Source organism: Telmatherina bonti, assembly GCF_933228915.1.
Source record: "Telmatherina bonti genome assembly, chromosome: 7".
In the NCBI taxonomy this organism is placed as follows: Eukaryota; Metazoa; Chordata; class Actinopteri; order Atheriniformes; family Telmatherinidae; genus Telmatherina; species Telmatherina bonti.
The window spans coordinates 384,955-409,288 of record NC_136625.1 but is presented as its reverse complement, the minus strand read 5'-3'; the positions used below and the strand labels follow the sequence as shown (position 1 = coordinate 409,288).

The window sequence follows — 24,334 nt, the reverse complement described above, 5'->3', positions numbered from 1 at the left end:
TCCATAGTGGGATGTGTTATTTTTCCAGTTTACATAAATGATCATCCAAGAAGCCCGCTCCCTGAGCCGTCACCTTATCAACTTGCCTTTTATTATTTTATTATTTTTGTTGTTTGTTGTTGTTGACTGATTGCACTTTTATGCTACTGGCTGCACACAAATTGCCCTACGGGGACCTAATAAAGTATTGAATTGAATTATCATGGTGGAGGGGTTTGTGCGTCCCGAAGATCCTAGCAGGTATGTTGTCGGGGGCTTTATGCCCCTGGTCGGGTCACCCAAGGCAAACAGGTGTCTAGGGGAGGGACCAGACCAAGTACGGCTCATCGACCTCTACGATGACGACCAACCTGGGCATGAATGTTCCCTTGCCCGGACGCGGGTTACCAGGACCCCCCTCTGGAGCCAGGCCTGGAGGTGGGGTACGAGAGCGAGTGTCTGGTGGCCGGGCCTTTGCCCGTGGGGCCCGGTCGGACTCAGCCCAAAAGGGTTACATGGGCCCCACCTCCCGTGGGCTCACCATCTGCGGGAGGAGCCGTAGGGGTCGGGTGCAGTGTGAGCTGGGCGGCAGCAAGGGGCGGGGACCCTGGTGGTCCGATCCCCGGCTGCAGAAGCTGGCTCTAGGGACGTGGAACGTCACCTCTCTGGTGGGGAAGGAGCCTGAGCTTGTGCGCGAGGTTGAGCGGTTCCGGCTAGATATAGTTGGACTCACCTCGACGCATGGCTTGGGCTCTGGAACCAGAACCCTCGAGAGGGGCTGGACCTTCTTCCACTCTGGAGTTGCTCATGGTGAGAGGCGCCGAGCAGGTGTGGGCATTCTCATCAGCCCCCAGCTTGGTGCCTGCACGTTGGGGTTTACCCCGGTGGATGAGAGGGTAGTTTCCCTCCGCCTCCGGGTGGGGGGACGGGTCCTGACTGTTGTCTGTGCTTATGCACCGAACAGCAGTTCAGAGTACCCACCCTTTCTGGAGTCCTTGGAGGGAGTGCTGGAGGGTGCTCCTTCTGGGGACTCCATTGTTCTGCTGGGGGACTTCAATGCTCATGTGGGCAATGACAGTGAGACCTGGAGGGGAGTGATTGGGAGGCATTGTCCCCCCTCTCTGAATGCAAATGGTGTTTTGTTATTGGACTTCTGTGCTCGTCATGGATTGTCCATAACGAACACCATGTTCCAACACAACATGTAGTCGTATCGTCAGACCTGCGGCCACATGCTTGGACACTTGGGTGAAGAGGGGGGCGGAGCTTCAACTGATCACCACCTGGCGGTGAGTTGGCTCAGATGGTGGGGGAGGAAGCCGGTCAGAGCTGGCAGGCCCAAACGTGTTGTGAGGGTCTGCTGGGAACATCTGGCTGAGTCCCCCGTCAGAGTGAGCTTCAACTCCCACCTTCAGCAGAGCTTCAACCATGTCCTGAGTGAGGCGGGGGACATTGAGTCCGAATGGGCTGTGTTCCGTGCCTCTATTGCTGAGGCGGCCAGCCGGAGCTGTGACTGTAAGGTCGTTGGTGCCTGTCATGGCGGTAATCCCAGGACTCGTTGGTGGACACCAGCAGTGAGGGATGCCGTCAAGCTGAAGAAGGAGTCCTATCGGGCCTTCTTGGCCTGTGGGACTCTGGAGGCAGCTGATGGGTACCGACAGGCTAAGCGGCATGCGGCTTCGGTTGTCGCCAAGGCAAAAACTCAGGCATAGGAGGAGTTCGGTGAGGCCATTGAGAAAGACTTCCGGACGGCTTCGAGGAGATTCTGGTCCACCATCCGGCGGCTCAGGGGGGGGAAGCAGTGCTCCATCAACACTGTGTACAGTGGAGATGGGGAGCTGCTGACCTCAACTCGGGACGTAGTGGGTCGGTGGAAGGAATACTTCGAAGACCTCCTCAATCCTACCAACACGTCTTCCCATGAGGAAGCAGAGCTGGTGGACTCAGGGGTGGACCCTCCTGTACAAGAAGGCTGCTGAGTTTTTACATCTGAATCGCCCAAGTTCAAGGTTGCCTTACAAAACTGTCTCCTATAAATTCCAAAAAGATAATCTGCATGATGTTCACCAAACAAAGAAAAAAATTGCAAATTCACATGTATTTCTACATATATGTTCATATGTATTGCTTGGACTGATACAGGAGTTTAACTACATTGGGGTAGTTCTTAATTTCTCCAATTCAAAATTCATGTTAAGAAAATTTCTAAAACAATATTCAGCCTTCACAATTGTACATATATTCAATCATTAATGACAAAGCAGAAATAATTTTTTTCCTTCTACTCTTTCACAAATGGAGCCATATTAAGACAAATAGAATTATTGTTTGAAAGATTAACATTAAAAACATTGGTCGAGAAAACCATTTTGTATCACCACTGCAGTATTTTGGAGACATACAATCTTCTTACTTTTGATTTTACTATATATAAAACACTACATGGGTTTGCAAAACAAGCATAAGGGAATTTATAAAGCTAAAATCTTGCACTAGCAGAGCAATGAGTCCACAGTAGGCTGAGAGTGTAAAGTGCCCTATAGACTACTTTGGCCAGCCTGCTGTTTCAGCTAAGGGACTGTAACATCTGGAACAGTGTACCACACACCACAAGAGAATATCTGGTGTATAACACCTTCAAGACTCAACTTAAAGCTGCCTTTAATCAAATCAGAACCTTACTCACTTGAACTTTGCAGGTCTTGTGATGACTGATGCATGATTTCTAGCATGTATCAGGAGCATCTAAATGGCTGCACTTTATGAACAAGAGGTGTTTTAACCAGGTAAATAATTTTCATATCTTCATCATAATCAAATGTTCTCCATTTTTGAGCTGCCCATACGCCTGTATCTTAATTTTCCTTGGAAATATTGAATTGTGTGAACTAATTCTGTTATGGGTGTATGTAGCTTTTCCATGTTTGACACTATATACTTTGCCCAACGACAGCAGTTGAAAATATTTCTATAGCTAACACTGACACATTTACAGAAATGATTAGCAGTGTGTTCCATTCCTTTTTAAATAAACTAATAAATTAATAAGTCCAACCTTGTAAAGAAAGTCAACAGGAAGTCCTGAAACTCCGCCTGATGAAGTCATATGTTTGATGGTTTGGCTTTCAGATGCCACACCGTTGTCACTAATTGTGGTGGGAGATATGATGTCACCATCGCGATCATCATCACCTTCATTGCTGGAGGCCGGTTCAATCACAACGGAAGGAATGGGCATGTTCTCCTGCAGACAGCAGTCACCATTTGCTCTGATATATACAGCTGGCACACAACTTAGTAATTCATGTGTGTGTACTGATCATAGTTAGGGCTCAGTTTTACTATATATATATATATATATATAATATAGCTTTAGTAGTTTTTTTTTTTTTTAGCTTTTTTATTAGTATTTATATACAGTTATGTTATATTTACCGATGGGGCTAGTTCATATAAAGCTGTTTTGGGCTCTTCAGCAGGAGGAATCTGTTGACAAAGAAAAAAAGTTAGAGAAAACCTTCTGCTGACCTAAAAATATGGCAGCAGAGGAATGGAAAACAGGACCTTTCCCTGGTTTGGGTTGAGAACTACTAACATACATGGGGGGGGGGGGGGGCTGTTGTTCACTGGAAAGAATAATCTGAAAGTTTCCTTAATCCAGTCTACATGTCTTTCATAAAGGAAGCAGAGCAGGAGGACTTGAAGAAGGGTGCATCCATAACATTGACAGAGTTTGCCAAGGGAGATGGAAAGCTTGGTGGTGGAAAGGTACGTGGGGTGGAAGACTTTCACTGCCTGATGATGACGGGTCTGAACTTTGTAGGGCTGTGATGGTGCCACTCAGTTTGGGTTCCAGGATGGTAATCTTCATGAGTGCATTTAACAGCAGCGAGCTTGCACTACTTGCACTACTAAAATTTATTCCAAAATGTTGAAAATTTGACTCAGAGAGGCGTTTGAAAAACAGATTCACTTCAGGACTTTATCCTCGCTTTTTGCTGATGACATGCCTCTGATCCTTATCTTACTCTCTGGCTCCGTTTACAATTAAGTGCCAAGTCATCAAGATGAAAATCAGGTCTTCCTAATATTATACCCTGGCTCGAAACATAAAGGTTGGATCGTAACCTCTAGGTTAGATATGGGTCTCCATTTCAAGTGCAGGAGTATAAATTTCTCATGATCTTGTTCATCAGTGATGCCAAATTTAAACAAGATTGGTTGTACTTTGATGTAAACAATGTCATCCCTGCTGGAAGAAAACGTGGAAAGAAGGAGCAGAGCTTGTCCATCTTTGTTTTAACACTGCTCATGATGTTTGTGTAAGAACTGAAAGAAGAAAAATGCAGATTTAAGCAGCTGAAATAGGTCTTTTCAGAGGGGGGCTGACCACCCAATCAGCCTTGCAGCTAAGGTGGAGAGCGGCCGCTCCTCTGCATGGGAATATATATATTAAAACGGTTGTTTCTTGGAAAATTAAAAAATACAGAAGACAAGGATACATACCTCAGTAAGCTCCACCCTCCCAGATTCTGAACTTCCAACTTTGGCCTTTGGAAAGAAACTTTAGTTAACCATCTGGGTTTAAGTATCAACTTACTGGCTAGAGTTTAGTAGCAGAAATGGATGATTATGATGGTGGAAATGGTGATGATGGCAATAACAATGGCGGTGGTGGTGACAATGATGCTGGTGATGTAAATGAAGGGACTAATGATAAAGAGGCTGATGATGAAGAAGGTATTGGTGATGGTTATGATTACACCGACACCGTTGCCAACCGAAGGGTCAAAATGAGGGCTTCATCAACATCCACTCACAGGTGGATTTTCCTCCTTCAGACTCTCTGGGCCTTTTTCTTCTTCATCAGCAAGAGGAGCTTCATGTTTTATGTTGTCACCAGGTGGGACAGCTGTTGGTTCCTCCACCTCTTTTTCCACAAATGGGTTGCATAAGTCCTCACCAACCGGGATTTCTGGCTTCTCTCCTTCAGGAGAGGGAGCTGGAGATTTATTTTGCTCCTCGGTTATCCCTGTTGGACCAGGATCTTGTGTTTCTGGTGCTTCAGCAGTCTCATTTGATTCACTGTTCATTTTTTTCTTTAGAGAAGAAACATCTGATCAGTTCTGGGACCGTTCAGATATCCCACTGCAACTCCCAACAACCTTTCAAGAACCCCATTATAAGAGTAATCCCAGTCTAAAATCCACTCATTTTTTCTGTCATGAACCATTAATGTTAAAAGAATCTCGTACTTTCTAAACTCACTTCCTGTGATGCATATTATACAAAATCAGTTAGTTTACATGCAGAAGACTGAGAGTAGAATGAAGCCAAGCTGAAAACAACTTGAGATGCTTGATTCTCCGCTTCACTACATTATGAAAGAAAAGTTACCCAAAAGAATTCTTAGACTGAAAAAACTTACCATATTATCAAAATCTGCGAAAAAGGATGGCGTGGCAGAATCCTACAGGTTCAAAGTGGAAAAAGAATAAAAAATTATGATCAGGATTTAAAAAAAAAAAAGCAATACAAAACCATCACTGAAAAATATATATCTAAAGACTTTTGATGATGTGACTTAATAATATTGACACTAGCAATGGAAACATCAGGATACTTTACATATACCAAGTGATCTGAGGCTTTGTGCTAGCCATGCTGTCTACCTTCTCTGCTCCACACAAGAATTTCTAAAAGTAAATCACATAAGGAAACTTAAAATATTTTGATTCAAATAATAGGAACAACGTGCCTGTGAACTAAACTGTGCAAACATTTCTAAACTAAAAAAATATGACTAATACTATGATCAAAAGAGCTTGATTTCCCCTTAAAAAAAGCACATTGCAGTCTCTGGGTAGGTGTAGATCCAACAGTAACCTTCAATCTCAAATTAGTAAAACAGAAATTACCTGTGAAAATCCATTAAATTCGTCAGAAACCTACATTTAATTTCAGAGAAACAAACCTTTATTAGAAACTTTTAGCAAATAAAATGAGTTGAATATGAAGTGAGTAAAGGTAGGGAAATCAACAGATGAAGTAATGATACAGGAGGGGAAGGACAAGCTCAGGCTGGGATTAAGGGTTGTTTGTGTGAGGGCAGAAGACAGGATTGATATCTGATCTACTCTATGCTATTCTATCGTACCGAAGGAAGGCAAGTACCTCTTCCTTTTCTGTATCTAGCTCTTGGTACAACTTTCCAAACCTCCGGTTTGCAGCCTCATCTTCAGACATGTCTGAAGTTTCTGCTTCTTTGTGAACACGAGCCTTGTGAACTTTTTTATTTCCCTCTGCTGCTGTTCCACACATGGAGGTTGGTTGGGAGACCGAAGAGCTGAAGCCATGACTCGCATCAACTTCTTGCTTGGATGCGGTATTGGAAATGGAACCCCCAGTTCCCGATGCTGCTGCTGGGAAGCTGTTAGCAAATAGATCTGCAACCCACCTGTTACCTCCATCCCCCCTAACTACAACTCCACCTTCCCTTGAAGTTTCAGAGAAGTGATCAGCTTCAAAACCACCTCTTTTGTCTCCACCCTGTGTTTCTGCAAAAGGATCTGAAACAAACACACCTCCACCCTGTGTTTCTGCAAAAGGATCTGAATCAAACGCACCTACACCCTGTGTTTCAGTAAAAGGATCTGAATCAAACGCACCTCCACCCTGTGTTTCAGCCAAGGGATCTGAATCAAACGCACCTCCACCCTGTGTTTCTGCAAAAGGATCTGAAACAAACACACCTCCACCCTGTGTTTCTGCAAAAGGATCTGAATCAAACGCACCTCCACCCTGTGTTTCAGTAAAAGGATCTGAATCAAACGCACCTCCACCCTGTGTTTCAGTAAAAGGATCTGAATCAAACGCACCTCCACCCTGTGTTTCAGCCAAGGGATCTGAATCAAACGCACCTCCACCCTGTGTTTCTGCAAAAGGATCTGAATCAAACGCACCTCCACCCTGTGTTTCAGCCAAGGGATCTGAATCAAACGCACCTCCACCCTGTGTTTCTGCAAAAGGATCTGAATCAAACGCACCTCCCCCCTGTGTTTCAGCCAAGGGATCTGAATCAAACGCACCTCCACCCTGTGTTTCTGCAAAAGGATCTGAATCAAACGCACCTCCACCCTGTGTTTCAGCCAAGGGATCTGAATCAAACGCACCTCCACCCTGTGTTTCTGCAAAAGGATCTGAATCAAACGCACCTCCACCCTGTGTTTCAGCCAAGGGATCTGAATCAAACGCACCTCCACCCTGTGTTTCTGCAAAAGGATCTGAATCAAACGCACCTCCACCCTGTGTTTCAGCCAAGGGATCTGAATCAAACGCACCTCCACCCTGTGTTTCTGCAAAAGGATCTGAATCAAACGCACCTCCACCCTGTGTTTCTGCAAAACGATCTGAATCAAATGCACCTCCACCCTGTGTTTCTGCAAAACGATCTGAATCAAACGCACCTCCACCCTGTGTTTCTGCAAAAGGATCTGAATCAAACGCACCTCCACCCTGTGTTTCTGCAAAAGGATCTGAATCAAACGCACCTCCACCCTGTGTTTCAGCCAAGGGATCTGAATCAAACGCACCTCCACCCTGTGTTTCTGCAAAAGGATCTGAATCAAACGCACCTCCACCCTGTGTTTCTGCAAAACGATCTGAATCAAACGCACCTCCACCCTGTGTTTCTGCAAAACGATCTGAATCAAATGCACCTCCACCCTGTGTTTCTGCAAAACGATCTGAATCAAACGCACCTCCACCCTGTGTTTCTGCAAAAGGATCTGAATCAAACGCACCTCCACCCTGTGTTTCTGCAAAAGGATCTGAATCAAACGCACCTCCACCCTGTGTTTCTGCAAAAGGATCTGAATCAAACGCACCTCCACCCTGTGTTTCAGCCAAGGGATCTGAATCAAACGCACCTCCACCCTGTGTTTCAGCCAAGGGATCTGAATCAAACGCACCTCCACCCTGTGTTTCAGCCAAGGGATCTGAATCAAACGCACCTCCACCCTGTGTTTCAGCCAAGGGATCTGAATCAAACGCACCTCCACCCTGTGTTTCAGCCAAGGGATCTGAATCAAACGCACCTCCACCCTGTGTTTCAGCCAAGGGATCTGAATCAAACGCACCTCCACCCTGTGTTTCTGCAAAACGATCTGAATCAAATGCACCTCCACCCTGTGTTTCTGAAAAACGATCTGAATCAAACGCACCTCCACCCTGTGTTTCTGCAAAACGATCTGAATCAAACGCACCTCCACCCTGTGTTTCTGCAAAACGATCTGAATCAAACGCACCTCCACCCTGTGTTTCTGCAAAAGGATCTGAATCAAACGCACCTCCACCCTGTGTTTCAGCCAAGGGATCTGAATCAAACGCACCTCCACCCTGTGTTTCAGCAAAAGGATCTGAATCAAACGCACCTCCACCCTGTGTTTCTGCAAAAGGATCTGAATCAAACGCACCTCCACCCTGTGTTTCAGCAAAAGGATCTGAATCAAACGCACCTCCACCCTGTGTTTCTGCAAAAGGATCTGAATCAAACGCACCTCCCCCTTGTGCTTCAGCCAATGAGGGAAAATCATCTGTTCTGGTAGAACAACTAGTTATTTCTCCTTCATGTCCAGAATGATCTAATCTAAGACCAGTTTGTCTCCCTGGATAAACTGGGACATCTCCAAGAGACCGGGCTGAAACCAGAGCCACTGTTGTGCTTTCAACCTCACCTCTCAACTCTTCTGAGGCATTCAGTTTGGGATGATCATCATATGACAGATCATCATCAGCGCTTACCCATCCTCCCCCCTGACCAACATCCCCCCATTCTTCGGCAGTCTCATATTCCGATCCAGATCCATCTAGAGACCGAGACCATTTGTCCCCTCTATCCTCTGTGCTGTCCTCAATCTCTTCACCATACTCATTGGTGAAAATAAGTCCTGGTGTAGACTTCCTGCGGCCCTCCTGCCCCATTCTCTCACTGGCTGTCTGTGCATGCCCAGTCTCATCTTCATCAAATTCAGTTTCAAAAGGATGAATGTTAGGGTTAGTTTGAGACTCCCAGCTGCTAACCTCATCTTCAGCTGCTGTGGACTCACTGTCCTGGGTAAATGTTGTGTCTCCACCTGGCTGCAAGCCCTCAGCCTGGGGCAAGCCTTGAGCCCCAGCTCGAGCCTCGTCCTGATCCCCCTCAAGCCCTGCAGCAGGAGGTGCAGAGGCACCAGGAGCTTTAGCTGTTGGAGCAGCATCTCCATTTGCTGGCACTGAATCAAAGTCAGCAGACCAGTCAGCGACGAAGCCAGCTTCTGCTCCCTGCTAGGGAAAAGAAGGAAAGTTGATGATTAAACCAATCCAATCCAATCCAGTTTATTTATAAAGCACCGTTAAAAACAACAAAGTTGACCAAAGTGCTGTACAGAAGAAACAATAAAACATACATATTTACATCATAATGGGGCATCAGCACATTGTTAATAGTAAAACAACCCTTTAAATTAGTCAAATGCCAAAGAGAAAAAATGAGTCTTCAGACAAGACTTAAAAACAAGAAGCGATTCAGCCTGTCTAATGTACAGGGGCAGCTTATTCCACAACTTGGGACCAATAACAGAAAAAGCTCGGTCACCTCTCAGTTTACGCTTCGTCTTAGGAACCACAAGCAGAAGTTGATCTGTGGACCTCAGAGAGCGTGTAGGGGAATACCTCACCAGCAGGTCTGACAGGTAGCGAGGGGCCAGACGTGCATACCTCTCCTCTTGTAGCCCACAAAGCACTGCTGGAAAAATCTAAAGTCCGGTGCAATATGCTCATGTGGTTGATAACTTGTCTGTCAGGCTTTTAAACACCACACAACCAGTTTCAGTAGACTGGGGGGGGTTATTTTCTAACACGGAACGAGGAGGTTTGTTGAATCATTTCTGTTTTTGAAACAATAACTGTTCAACAAGTCTAGGGTTGTTTTTTTTTTGTTTGTTTTTTTCTTTTTTTTTAAATGGACCCTATTACACAAGTTTCTAATATACATTACTGATAAAAATAAAGTTAAATAAATATTGATATTTTGCAGAAGATAAACAGTTGACAGGTTTATGACAACATGGTGGATGAGATATTTGTCTAATTTAAAGAAAATAAATCTGGTAAGATATTGTGGGAGATGTGTTCATACTAGGGACGTAACTTTAACGCTTTAATTACGATAAATTAATTACAGAAACATAAATGCATTAAAAATATAACTAATGTGATTGCAGAACCTTTTTCAGAGCACAATTTCCTGGTACGCCGATTACACTGATGCACACGGTACCTCTTCTAACTAACTGGTGATATATTTACCGATGGTTCAGACACGTCATTGAGTTTATTTAAAGACAACGAGCATCAACAGGTCTAGCAGCTTCTTCTGGTCATATGGAGGACTTTAGGTGAGTAACAATAAAAGGATGTGTGGTTTTCTCTTATCCGTTAGCAACACCTCATCCATCCTAAAGAACACGGGGCTCAGTCCTCCTGCAGCTCCACACTGCTGTCAGAACAGGAGGTGACTACCTCTGCAGCATGATAAGACTGAAGTTACCACTAAGTGATTTGTCCTTGTTTGCGTTCAGATGTTAATGTCTAATAATGTGGATGAAATATTAAATATATCACGTTAATATGACTAACATGTTGTGGACTCAACTGGTATGGTTGATACAAAATTCAATTACATTCTTTCATTTTGGAAATCACTTATGAGACCAGACCATTATAAATTAATTTTCTCACCCTTTGAAACAAATAAGAAAAATGAAATTTTATCATGAGGAGAAAAATTAAACACAGAGGCTAAAATGAATCTTTGCAATGATCTGAAGCAGATATAAACACCAACATCTGGCCACATGGGATGTCTATCATGGGGCTCTAAATTTATTGGCCTGAATCCATGTTTAAAGTTTTATAAGTTTAAATTACCTCAATGGTCTTTTACAAATTGAAATTTATATTTATATGTTAACACATTTTATTTGACCACTGATTTAAATAACAGGATTTGAATCATGGATCTCCATCACGGATCCTCATGCAACATGCAGAATTACTCTGGACATGGTCTCCATGTAGACTGGGATATGCGTGTCTTCAGTGTTTCTCTACTTCAACACATGGAGTTAATAATTAGTTAAAATGGTTGAACGTGAAGTGAAAATAGTAATTTTTCATTTATATAAGTGATGATGGAGAAAAGAAACATCTGAAGCAGGGAGAAGTCCAACTGTAAATGAATATGCACTTACAGGCTGAGCAGGTTGGGTGTTCGCCTTAAAACAGAAAGTAAAAGATGGTTTGAAATGAGGCAGACATTTTTTCATTCACCTTTTAATTTCATTTACCTAAAACTTAGTACTTCCTGTTGTTGCATCACATCAGCTTTATATAAAACAAATTGATAACGACTTTGGTGGCTCATAAAAGCCAAATATAAGAAGAATCTCACAAAGCCTTCATTTATACCCAGTGGAACACTAACAATATATGGTGATGTTGTAACTGACACATTTAGCTATTTCATTGAAAATATAAGCTAACTTTTTTAAATTTTACCAACAGACTGTATTGGAAAGATAGGCAGAGCATCTGTGACATCACCCGTAGGTTTCTGAAGAGTTGAACTGAAGCTCATTGGGCAGTTAGCCCTAACCCTAACCCTACTTCTAAAGAGATGAGTTACAAAAAAATTCACTCACTTTTATTGTTACAAAGGTAAACTTAACCTATTAAAGCTAAAATTGTTTTTGTACCAGGTCTTTTTAATATCGAAGCCTATGGGTGACCACAATAAGGGGACAGCCCCCTCCCTGAGCCGTCACCTTATCGTGGTGGAGGGGTTTGTGTGTCCCGAAGATTACAACAGCTATGTTGTCGGGGGCTTTATGCCCCTGGTAGCATCACCTATGGCAAACAGGTGTCTAGGGGAGGGACCAGAACAAGCACGGCTCACAGACCCCTATGATGACAACAAACCTGGACATAAATGTTCCCTTGCCCGGACGCGGGTTAGCGGGACCCCCTCTGGAGCCAGGCCTGGAGGTGGGGTACGAGAGCGAGTGTCTGGTGGCCGGGCCTTTACCCATGGGGCCCGGTCGGGCTCAGCCTGAAAGGGTTAGATGGGCCCCACCTCCCGTGGGCTCACCATCTGCGGGAGGAGCCGTAGGGGTCGGGTGCAGTGTGAGCTGGGCGGCAGCAAGGGGCGGGGACCCTGGCGGTCCGATCCCCGGCTGCAGAAGCTGGCTCTAGGGACGTGGAACGTCACCTCTCTGGTGGGGAAGGAGCCTGAGCTTGTGCGCGAGGTTGAGCGGTTCCGGCTAGATATAGTTGGACTCACCTCGACGCATGGCTTGGGCTCTGGAACCAGAACCCTCGAGAGGGGCTGGACCTTCTTCCACTCTGGAGTTGCTCATGGTGAGAGGCGCCGAGCAGGTGTGGGCATTCTCATCAGCCCCCAGCTTGGTGCCTGCACGTTGGGGTTTACCCCGGTGGATGAAAGGGTAGTTTCCCTCCGCCTCCGGGTGGGGGGACGGGTCCTGACTGTTGTCTGTGCTTATGCACCGAACAGCAGTTCAGAGTACCCACCCTTTCTGGGGTCCTTGGAGGGAGTGCTGGAGGGTGCTCCTTCTGGGGACTCCATTGTTCTGCTGGGGGACTTCAATGCTCACGTGGGCAATGACAGTGAGACCTGGAGGGGAGTGACTGGGAGGCATGGTCCCCCCCCTCTGAACCCAAATGGTGTTTTGTTATTGGACTTCTGTGCTCATCATGGATTGTCTATAACGAACACCATGTTCCAGCATAAGAGTGTCCATATGTACACCTGGCATCAGGAGTCCCTGGGCCGCAGTTCCACGATGGATTTTGTAGTCGTATCGTCGGACCTGCGGTCACATGCCTTGGACACTCGGGTGAAGAGGGGGGCGGAGCGTCAACTGATCTGGTGGTGAGTTGGCAGCCCCCCCCCCGTATTTATTGAATAGTTAAAGCAGTGGCAGAAACATGTAATTTTAAATTCGTGGTACTACTACCTTTTGTGGCGACACTTTTGCGACATACTTTGCACACGACAGTTGTTTGGTCAACATCCTCTCTCCGGTATCCAAACCACCGCCAGATGATGGATACTGTACTATTTTTCTTCGGAACAAATTCTTCCTCCATTTTTTGTAACTAGCGCTGCTACCGGAGTTCTCTGCTAGAAAAGCTGCTACACGCTGCCTCTCATTATGTAGCACGTAGCTTAAGTTATGTATGTAACTAGGTGCACTTGCTTTAACTCTCTGTGTAAAGCGGTGCAGAGAGTCCAGGAGGAGGGAGAAAACCCCGCCCACAGCTAAAAACAACTGTGTGACAACAGGATACTCGAATATGATGAATATAGACATTTTCTATATCGCACAGGGGACTAGCCATGATATCTCGAGAATATTCGATATATCACCCAGCCCTATTGCCGAGGCAAAAACTCGGGCATGGGAGGAGTTCGGCGAGGCCATGGAGAAAGACTTCCGGACGGCTTCGAGGAGATTCTGGTCCACCATCCGGCGGCTCAGGAGGGGGAAGCAGTGCTCCATCAACACTGTGTACAGTGGAGATGGGGAGCTGCTGACCTCAACTCGGGACGTTGTGGGTCGGTGGAGGGAATACGTCGAAGACCTCCTCAATCCTACCAACACGTCCGATGAGGAAGCAGAGCTGGAGGACTCAGGGGTGGACTCTCCTATCTCTGGGGCTGAAGTCGCTGAGGTGGTCAAAAAGCTCCTTGGCAGCAAGGCCCCGGGGGTGGATGAGATCCGCCCGGAGTTCCTTAAGGCTCTGGATGCTGTGGGGCTGTCCTGGCTGACACGCCTCTGCAGCATCGCGTGGACATCGGGGACAGTACCGCTGGATTGGCAGACTGGGGTGGTGGTCCCCCTTTTTAAGAAGGGGGACCGGAGGGTGTGTTCCAATTACAGGGGAATCACACTCCTCAGCCTCCCTGGTAAGGTCTATTCAGGGGTCCTGGAGAGGAGGGTCTGCAGGATAGTCTAATCTCAGATTGAGGAGGAGCAGTGTGGTTTTCGTCCTGGTCGCGGAACAGTGGACCAGCTCTATACCCTCTTTGGGGTCCTGGAGGGGGCATGGGAGTTTGCCCAACCAGTCTACCTGTGCTTTGTGGACTTGGAGAAGGCGTTCGACCGTGTCCCCCGGGGGCTCCTGTGGGGGGTACTCCAGGAGTATGGGGTACTGGACGCCCTTGTACGAGCTGTCCGGTCCCTGTACGACAGGTGTCAGAGCTTGGTCCACATTGCCGGTAGTAAGTCGGATTCGTTTCCGGTGAGGGTTGGACTCCACCAAGTCCGAGAGGAACCAGTTGAGGTGGCTCGGGCATCTGGTTAGGATGCCTCCTGGACCTCCCTGGTGAGGTGTTCCAGGCACGTCCCTCTGGGAGGAGACCCCGGGGAAGACCCAGGACACGCTGGAGGGATTATATCTCACGGCTGGCCTGGGAACGCCTCGGGATCCCCCCGCAGAGTTGGCAAATGTGGCTGGGGAGAGGGAAGTCTGGGCTTCCCTGCTTAGGCTGCTGCCCCCGCGACCCGACCCCGGATAAGTGGCAGAAGATGGATGGCCTATTGGGATTTGCGCTGTTTTGGACCCCTATTGGATGAGGGGTGAAATGCAGGTTTTGGCACATCTGCTTTGGCTTCACTTTTACCTGCTGTAGGTTAAATTGGTCATGACTTCTGGGGTTGGTGGCAGCTCATTACCTGCAGTCACTGCATGCACTGGGCATGGCTTATTCTGGCCTGTCCTGCACTGTGGAGGCTCCACGAGGAAAGGGCATGGGTTTCTAACCTGAGAGCCCCAGCTGCAATAGTTTTAGAAGAGGAATGTTGTCCCATTCTGGTGTGATTCAGAATTCCAGCTGCTTGAGAGTTCTGGACTATGTTGCTGGATTTCTGCTTCCATGATGCTCCAGATGTTTTGTACTGGTGAAAGGTCTGGACTACCGCAGACCAGTTCTCCTGTTCCACCATGCTGCTGTGATGATGCAGGATGTGGTTCAGCACAGTCCTGCTAAAATGTGCAAGGTCATCCCTGAAAGAAACGTTGTCTGGATGGGAGATTATAGTTTTTAGATCCAGTTTGTGTCAGATTGGTGAGGCTCTGTCTATCTTTCCATCTGAAGGACTGAAATGCTCCATTTATACCCAGTTATGTCATCAAATTGTTCCCAGTTAAACCGGTCACATTACTAACATGTTCCCAGTTAAACCAGTTTGATTTCAAATTCTTTTCCAGATTTTTTAATCACTATTTTCCATGAAAGAGTCAAATGTCTCAGTTTCAGAATCTAATACTTTATTTATGTTTTACTGCAACTAAAATACGGTTTAATTAGATATATAAATGACGTAATTCTGTTTTTATTTACATTTTCCACAATCAGCATGAACACTACAAGAAGCACTTTACACATCGAAGATTCAGAGATTAAAAAAACATTTAGATAAATCAAATGTTGACGTTCAGACAACATTACTCACCGACCACATATCCCAAGGTACAGCTGTCTGAAAGGAGCACAAGACATATTACTAATGAAAATAATGTTAATAAGACATATTTTAAAACAAATGTCCCATTCCTCCAACTGCAACAGAATAGACAAGCTTTGTAAAGTGACCCCCAATATTCAGAAAAAGAACCACTGCCTCTACAATAAACTTCGATGAAATCAGTTGCGCACAGGCAGCAAAACACACACACTGAAGAGTGCGCACACACTCTTATCTCACTATATTGCCAAACGTATTCACTCTCCCATATTAAAAATTGAATTTGGGTGTTCCAAACACAGTCAAGGTCACAGGTGGATAAAATCCAGCACCTAGGCTTGCAGACTGCCTCTACAAATGTGAAAGAATAGGTAGCTTAAGAGCTCAGTGAATTCCACCGTGGTACTTTGATAGGATGCTACCTGTGCAACATGTCAAGTGGTAAAATTTCCTCTCTACTAAATCCTCCACAGTCGGCTGAAGCAACTGAAAACAGCAGCAGCTCAGACACGTCACATGACAGAGCAGGGTTTGTGGATGGTTCCTTCCTGTACCAACAACACTGCACACCATGACACAAAACAAGCTCCATAAGGACATGACGAGCCAGTTTGGTGTGGAGAAACTTGACTGGCCTGCACAGGGTCCAGACCTCAACAGGACAGAACACCTTTGGGGTGAATTAGAGGGGAGACTGTGAGCCATATCTTCTTTCTGGAAGAATGGCCAGGAATTACAATGAACACACTCCTAAAACTTGTAGATAGTCTTCCCAGAAAACCGGAAGCATTAATGTCAATGTTAGCTTTATTTGTATTTTAAAATCACATTTTAAAAGCCAGCGGCCAGCCAAAGACAGAAACAGAAATAATGAACTCTTCTCAGCCAAAGGCTGGGGTGAACAGGTGGGTCTTAGGAAGCATTTAAAACTTAAAAGGCTGTTTGCAGACGAGGCAACGTGTTCCACCATGTAGGAGCCAGCACTGCAGAGCTCGGTCTCCTCTAGTCGTCATGAGGAACGTCCAGGACCATCTGGACAGCCGACCTCAGGGCTCTGGACGTTGATGAACCTTAACAAGGATAAATACTGCGGCGCAGAGCCATTCAGACTTAAAAACCGATAAAAGAATCATCAAATGAATTCTGAATCTATGTGGGAACCAGTGAGGAGAGGACAGCAGCGGCGTTGCTCCCATTTGTCCCGGTAAGGAGACGAGCCGCTGCGTTCTGAACAAGCTGCAGATGGCCAAGTTCAGACCGGCTTATACCGGCATACGGGGAGTTACAGTAGTCCAAGCACCATGTCGTAAAAGCATGAAGGACTTTCCAAATCAGTCTTCCTCCTTTATTCCTTCACAAGGATTCACTAGTGAGTCCATTAGATTAAAAAGGACCTGAGGCTTGTGAGCTTTTTTAGAGACAAGGGAGAAGAAATATTTAGTTTTAGCAGCTTTAACAGCCTGCTAGTAATTAAAAAGACAATAACTTCAAAGTGAACCAATGTCTAATACTGTATGATGTCTAATATGGGCCGACATCATATCAGACCCTGTGTATTAAAACTGAGATATCACTTAATTCATATGCATGAAAAGGCAGATGAGTCAATACTTTTGACAGTATAGTGCATACATGCATACATACACAGCTGCTTGATCTGAGAATTAAAACCTTGTAAGGCAGGCAGGTGCACTCTCACCTGTCTTGAACCTCATACATACAAAGGTCAAATAGTATCACATGCAACCACCAGGTCATGTTTCAATAACATGTCTACATTCAGACTTTATCACACTGCTGCTGTTTGGTCCTCTTTAACCAGACTCTGGTCCACTTCCAGGGACAGTACAGTTCATTTGGTACCATGTAAACACCAGCTGCCCTCTGATGTCAATCAAAGAAGCAGACTCTGGTCCACTTAAAAGTAGGGGGCCTCGGATCACTTCCAAATGTACTAGCTAGCAACCAAAAGGAACATGAGGACGCCAGCTGTGTGATGTTGACCAGAATATTTCTGGATTCAGTCTTGTGGTCTGATATGTTTCCTTCTGGAAGCTTTCAGACTATTTACATCCCTGATGTGGTTCTGTAAAATATTTACCTGTGGGATGGGTGAAACACTTTCATCAGGCTGGAAATCATCAAAGTCCAGATCCAGCAGAGACTGTCCTGGTCGTTCGTTGGGCTGTGGACAATGGCAGGTCGAATAAGATCAACAGGCCTGAACATTCAGCAATCATTAGTTGCGTTTGTACTGACCTGTGATGGTGAGGGTGCTGGAAGAAATTCTCCACCAAACAAGTCAATAATCTGCTCCTCTGCCACCTCCTTGGTGGGTGTCACTTTTGGTGGAGGGGGGACTGGTGGTCCCTTTTTCAGCTGCAGGAAGACAATAAGTTCTTAAATTTCAAATTTTATCAAGCATGGTTTAGGGTTTGAGAGAGAGCTGGTCATAAAACTACAACACTACTAAATACTCCAACTTTTATGGTTTTAATGACAGCATGAACTTTCACCATTGTCAGCTGGTTTCATCCTGGAATTTTGAAAATAGTTCTAGAAATAAAGTAAATGTAGCCATTTTAGCCGCAGTAACAGAGAAGTGGATGAAAACAGATGCCTGAACAGTTATCAGTAGTAGAACTAAGAGGAGAACCTGATCTTCATCCAGTCAGCTCACATCAGATCTGTTAGCTGCTCGGTTTATGTCACTTTAATAATCAGTTCGGCTCTTTTCCATGCAGATCAGTGGCTGAATTCATTAACATGTTCTGAACCTGAGACTTTTCTTTGGTGATAATCTTTGACTATGTTGCAAACGTTGACAGAATTTACTGTTTAACTTTTGTCCACAAACCCAGTGATAGATACATGGTCTTAACACATTAAATGTACCTATTGTTTGCTTGAAATGGGGTGTCATTGGAGATTCATTCCTACAACACACAGGCTCCATTCCGATGAGACTAAAAAGTGCATGAGAGGGTCTTGTTTGAACCTACATGAACAAAAGTCTGTTCAGAATCAATGTCCACTGAAGATTTTACTTTTGAAACTCTTTACTTTTATTGTAGAAAACAGACCTGAGTTTGTCGCCTCATTTGTATCTTTTTTTTTTTTTCAAACACATAAAATATGCTTTCAGACATTAGTTAAATAGCCAATAATGTTTGACAAAAATGCAGATTAAATTTAAACTTTGTCTTAATAACCAAATATGGCTTTCATGAATCCTGATCCAGCCATCCAGTCTACAAAGTCCTGCAGACACCAGTTTGCACTGCTGACAAAACAAAAAACGGATCACACTCGCTTTTTATTGTCATTTTATTTATGCAGTTTTATTTCAAAAGGGTACGTCAAGGACTTAAATTTAATCCTTGGACGTTTATTCTGCCAAATAAATTTTTAGTCTTTTATGAACCATATAAATGTGGATATGGGGATTTATGTTGGTAGTAACTGAAACAGGAATAGTCGTCTTGGCAAAACATACAAATCAGCACGGGCGTTTCCTCAATCATGAGAGCATCATGACTGTGGAAGAGCTGGGTGGGATGCACCAACATCACTGATGAAGAGAAATATGATACAAACACCAGAAATGAAAGTTGTGACGACAGGGAAACGCCGCTTTTTGGGGCAGATGACCTCATCATATCTCAGCCAACAAAAAGCAGAATCAGGGTGCGATTTGCTAGTGGGGATCCCCCTCCCTCTCTTGGTTTTACAGCCTACCCTCTGGTGGGGACAAATTTTTTAGTATTACATGATGATGCAAGGCAGAGGTGCTTTGTGCCTGACTTTTTGTCTCTCTGACTGACATCTTTGAGCACAGGATGGACGACAACAGCAAGCACTGATTTTAAGAGGAGTGGTTCAGATTATTTTATCTACTAACGACTCTCCTGGATTATTGGGTTTTACACCATTTATCCCAGGGAGACCCTCGCTAGATGGACTTCAGTGACATCCTGGACCTTCATAAGACCCTGAACTTCTGGACGTGGATACGTTTCACACATATCAGTGATGATTGAGGAATATTTCTGATCAGATGAGATGGTTGAAATGATCTGAGAGTAAATCTGAGATTAAATTTCACTTTTAGTTGTTTAAACATCTAAACTTGAACAGATTTAATGGTTAATAATTCTTAAATTTTCTAAAATAAATCTCAATAAAAACCATCACGTTACAAAGTGCAGCTGAATTCAAACTAAATCTTTATATGTTCTCATCTACATGCTTTTCCATCTGAAAAAAGCTGGACTTTTATTGGAGTGTCCAGCTGTCCCTTAATAAGAGAACCAGAACCACCAGAACCCACTAGAAACTTAATGAATGACTGCAGAAAAAACAACAACACAGACACCAAGTTGGTAGAACTGTAAACTAAAAGCTGGACAACACTGATGAAATGAATCAGCTCAACAAAGAACTAACGTTTCAGGTTCACTCACCCATTAACAGACAAGAGTGCAGAAAAGAAAAAAACAGAGTTATGAAGGTCAAACACACTAGAAATGATCAATATCTGTCACCAGTCAGCATTAGCTGTTAATCACAAACATTAATCAACAAATGCCATCACCTACTGACTGCTGGCGGCTCTCATTGACTATTGATAATAACTTAGTAACCTGCAAGGAACTAGACCCAGTTAGATTAGCAGATACCAGATCCGCCTGTGTGGATCTAGACCGTGTTAGAAGTACAGATACCTGAGTTGGGGATTTAGGGCGTGGTGGTCCAGGTGAGATGGGACGTAGCATGTGATTGGAACTAGCCTCCGGACTTTCAGGTGGGCTCTCATCTTCTGGTGGTGAGGGGGTTCTTGCTAGACGCAGTGGTCCTGAATCGCTGTGGAACGTGACAAAATATCAAAGAGCTTTTTCCTGATTGGCCCATTTCAGGTATTATGGATTGGTAGTGTGTTGCCGTTCGTGTAGATGGCTGCGCGTCTCGACGCTGCTTTTTTCATGTGTGTCTGGTTGTTAGTGAGTGAAATGAGTGTGTGTGTGTGTGTGTGTGTGTGTGTGTGTGAGAAGGCAGATAGAGCTTACAGTCAGCTCAAACTCCTGGAAATAAAAACACGAAACGAGAGAAATGTGACAACTGTGTTCGTTGGTGCCGACATTGCCAGGAGCCCCAGTGCCCCGTGGTTTACTATCCCCGGGGAGAGGAGACAGAGATGTCGATGTGAAAGGAGGAAGCAGAAGGACGAGCGAGGTTATGCAGGAGGCCGCACAAACCACCGCTTCCCAGCGTCTCCCCAACACAAGGTGCCTCGCTGAAGATAGATGAGCTGAGGCTGCAGGTTTCCACCTACGACGACGTCAGAGATTGCTGTATGTTAATTCTGACAGACACCCAGCTAAAACCCACAACAGCAGATGCAGCCAATGAGCTAGCATGCTGCACCGCTGGGACGGGACTGCTGACTCTGGTAAGAGCAGAGGAGGGGGGCTGTGTGTTTACATCAAGCAGCATCCTCTGGCGGTTTAAAGTGAAGCTTATGCGGAAGTACATAAAACTGCAGTTCCCCCTTCATCCACTAGGGGCTGCAGAACAGAGCGAATCCCCATAGACTCCCATGTTAAAAAGACCAAATTCACAGCAGGAATAAACATGTTTACAGCAGAAATAAACATGTTCACAGCAGAAATAAACATGTTTACAGCAGAAATAAACATGTTCACAGCAGAAATAAACATGGTTACAGTAGGAATAAACATGTTTACAGCAGAAATAAACATGTTTACAGCAGAAATAAACACGTTTACAGCAGAAATAAACATGTTTCAGCAGAAATAAACATGTTTACAGCAGAAATAAACATGTTTACAGCCTGGTTCAAAAATCCATTTTAGGTTTAATAGGTCAGGTTTACCTTTATGACAACTGTCAGGGGAGTGAATTTTTTTCTCGCCCGTTTAAAAGTAATTGAATCTCGAAGTTCGGCATATTTAGGGGCGTGTCCTTTTGATTGACAGCTACTCGATCTCCTGCTTCAAGTCAGAAGAACGCAGAACAACCGCGGTTTTTTAGCCGGTTAACAACGTGACTTAGCTTTAGCCCGCTTACCTCCGTTAGCTGGTTAGCTCCTGTTATCTCCAGGTTAGCTCGGTTAGCTCTTAGCTACAGAAAGGTCGGAGTTCGCTCAATGTCAATCATCCGCCATGACACTCACAGCCCCCCCTCTCAGCTCTGCCTATTTGCCCATATTTGTATTTTCTGGGTGAGACGACACGCATGACGCTGCCAAGATGGTGGTGGTAGGAACCGCCCACCGAGTTTCAATTCAGCTCTTCAGAAACCTACGGGTGACGTCACGGAGGCTCCGCCCATCTTTTTATACAGTCTGTGGTTTACATATATCCAGCTGGTGTAGGGACTCTAAGACACTGTGCAGCTACTGCTCTCACAATGTGGAGTACACCACGGTGAAATGCAGGCCCATCTACCTGCCTCGGGAGTTTACCTCTGTCCTCATCACTGGTGTGTACATTTCCCCGGATGCTAATGCTAACCAAGCTCTCAGACTTTGACATGACATCATTAGTAAACTGCAGAACACATATCCTGAAGCTATTCACATCGTAGCAGGAGACTTCAACCATGCTGATCTAAAAACTGTGTTCCCTAAATTACATCAGCATGTGAAGTGTGCTACAAGAGGGGAGAATACACAAGACAAGGTGTGTTCAAACATTAAACAAGTCTTTATAGCAAAGCCACACCTTGGCCAGTCAGATCACATGCCCCTGCTTTTCATATCCTCATACGTTCCCCTTAGGAAAACGGCTCCAATTACATCAAGAATTATCAAGACCTGGCCTGAAGGTGCATCTCAGCAAGACTGCTTTGAGACAACAAACTGGGATGTGTTTGACAGCGAAGATCTGCAGCAGCACATCATAACGGTCTACATTATATTCTGCACTGATATCTCAACTATGGATAAACACATCCGTGTCTATCCACATAGGAAGCCCTGGATGACTAGACAGGTACAGAGCCTGCTGAGGGAGAGGAACATCGCCTTCAGGTCAGTGGGGCAAAGCTAGAGCAGACCTGAGGAGAGGTATTCAGGAGGCAAAGGATGCGTACAACAGAAAGATAGAGGACTGCTTCAAGAACAACGCCAGGCAGGTATGCAGCATATAACCAGTCAGAGACCCTGCAGCCTTTCAACTGAGGATGGTGGCGCCTCTTTAGCGATCAAGTTAAACAGCATCTTCGCTCGTTTTGATGTTCCACCAGTGGATCTGACCCCCCCCCACATCATCCAGCTCGCAGCAGCAGCACTCTTGTGATGTAAGAGTGTGACAAAGCTGCCTTGTCACTGACACCTACACCCCCAACCACCTACCTGACTGTGTTCCAGGTCGTCAGGCCCAGCAAATCTCTCGCAGTCCCACATAGTCGCTTTAGTTCAGTTCTGCCATCTGTCAGGTAGCAGACTAATAGGGGTGCACACCTATTGGTTTTGCTACAAATACTGGGAGCAGGTTATGGGTGGGAAAACTACTGGGGTGTCATCTTCATCTGCTGGGGGGTTTGGTGAAAACTGGGTTAAGAGGTTTACCTGTGTTTTATGGCTGGAGTATGCCGCAATGCGGCAAAGACGTCATCGTCCCGTGACTAACGGATTTTCAGATTAATACACCGTAGTATTATGTTTTTCTATGTTCATCTGTGGGAATATGTATGGGGATATGTTCATGAACTTTGTTGATATGGTTTCTTTGGGTGGTCGATATATTGTTGGGACATTTGGGGGAAAATCCCATTTATTTGTAGTAATGGGAAGTTCATGGGAAGGGGCGGGGCATTGTGTTTTTAAGAGGCTCATTCAGAGCGGACCGGGGGCGGAGTGTGAGGAGTTAGTCGGAGAACTTGGTGTGAGTAATAAAAACGGAGTGTTGATGGTTTGCAGAGCGGGCAGCCATTGTAAATACAAACTTGTAAATTGTGTAAATAGCTGGCTGGTCACTGTAAAGATCACTGCACTGTGGAGATTGATGCGCACAATAAAACCCACATCAGAAAAGGAGCCACGACTTTGCCACATCATTGTACAGCGAATAGAACCCCGTCACAGTTGGTATCAGAAGTGGGATGGCAAGTCGAGGTCGGAGGATGGTTCGGCCTCTGAGGAGGACGGGGCTGCGATCGCAGGCGAGGGACGGCCTAGATAAGGCAGCCGCAGCAGCGGGGAGAGAGGACGAGGATTGGAGAACTGAGGCATCTTTGGAGGAGGAGGAGATCGCCATGCAGCCGATTTCGGGGACGTCAGAAGGAAATATGGACCTTGTTACCCTTATGAGGACCTTCTTGGATACCCAGCAGAAGGGAGGAAGGCCTGCTGCAGGAACTGCGTGGTCTCCGTCTGGCACTTCAACCAGCACCCCAGCCGCACGCATCCACCCCGGCATCTCACATCGCAGCAGCAGCGTACACGCCCAGCACAGACACTGCCAGTAGCCCGCGGCTGGTACTGCCAACCCCGGCAGGGCGACGACGTACTGCAGGAATGTCTCCATCACTCAGTGATGATGATGATGATACAGTAGATCGACACAGAATGGCCTCGATATACCACACTCAGCCAAAGATTCCCCCATATCAAGCGGGCGAGGACATTGAAAATTACCTATTACGTTTTGAAAGAATTGCTAGAACCAGGAAATGGCCAGAGACCGAGTGGGCCTGCAGATTGGTGCCCCTCCTGTCGGGAAAAGCTCTGGAGGCATATACAGCCA

At 45.5% G+C, this 24,334-nt stretch overlaps 1 protein-coding gene across 1 annotated transcript in view; it reads right to left on the bottom strand.

Moving 5' to 3' along the window:
* amph (amphiphysin) overlaps nucleotides 1-24,334 on the bottom strand; it is a 70,021-nt gene that overhangs the window by 3,881 nt on the left and 41,806 nt on the right. The window contains exons 10-19 of the mRNA XM_079244450.1: nucleotides 20,291-20,429; nucleotides 17,826-17,945; nucleotides 17,668-17,751; nucleotides 15,555-15,581; nucleotides 11,271-11,294; nucleotides 8,782-9,300; nucleotides 5,408-5,449; nucleotides 4,486-4,530; nucleotides 3,415-3,465; nucleotides 3,035-3,223 (exon numbers count right to left, since the gene is read on the bottom strand). Of these exons, the coding sequence (XP_079100576.1) occupies nucleotides 3,035-3,223; nucleotides 3,415-3,465; nucleotides 4,486-4,530; nucleotides 5,408-5,449; nucleotides 8,782-9,300; nucleotides 11,271-11,294; nucleotides 15,555-15,581; nucleotides 17,668-17,751; nucleotides 17,826-17,945; nucleotides 20,291-20,429 (1,240 nt within the window). The remainder of the gene's footprint in view (nucleotides 1-3,034; nucleotides 3,224-3,414; nucleotides 3,466-4,485; nucleotides 4,531-5,407; nucleotides 5,450-8,781; nucleotides 9,301-11,270; nucleotides 11,295-15,554; nucleotides 15,582-17,667; nucleotides 17,752-17,825; nucleotides 17,946-20,290; nucleotides 20,430-24,334) is intronic.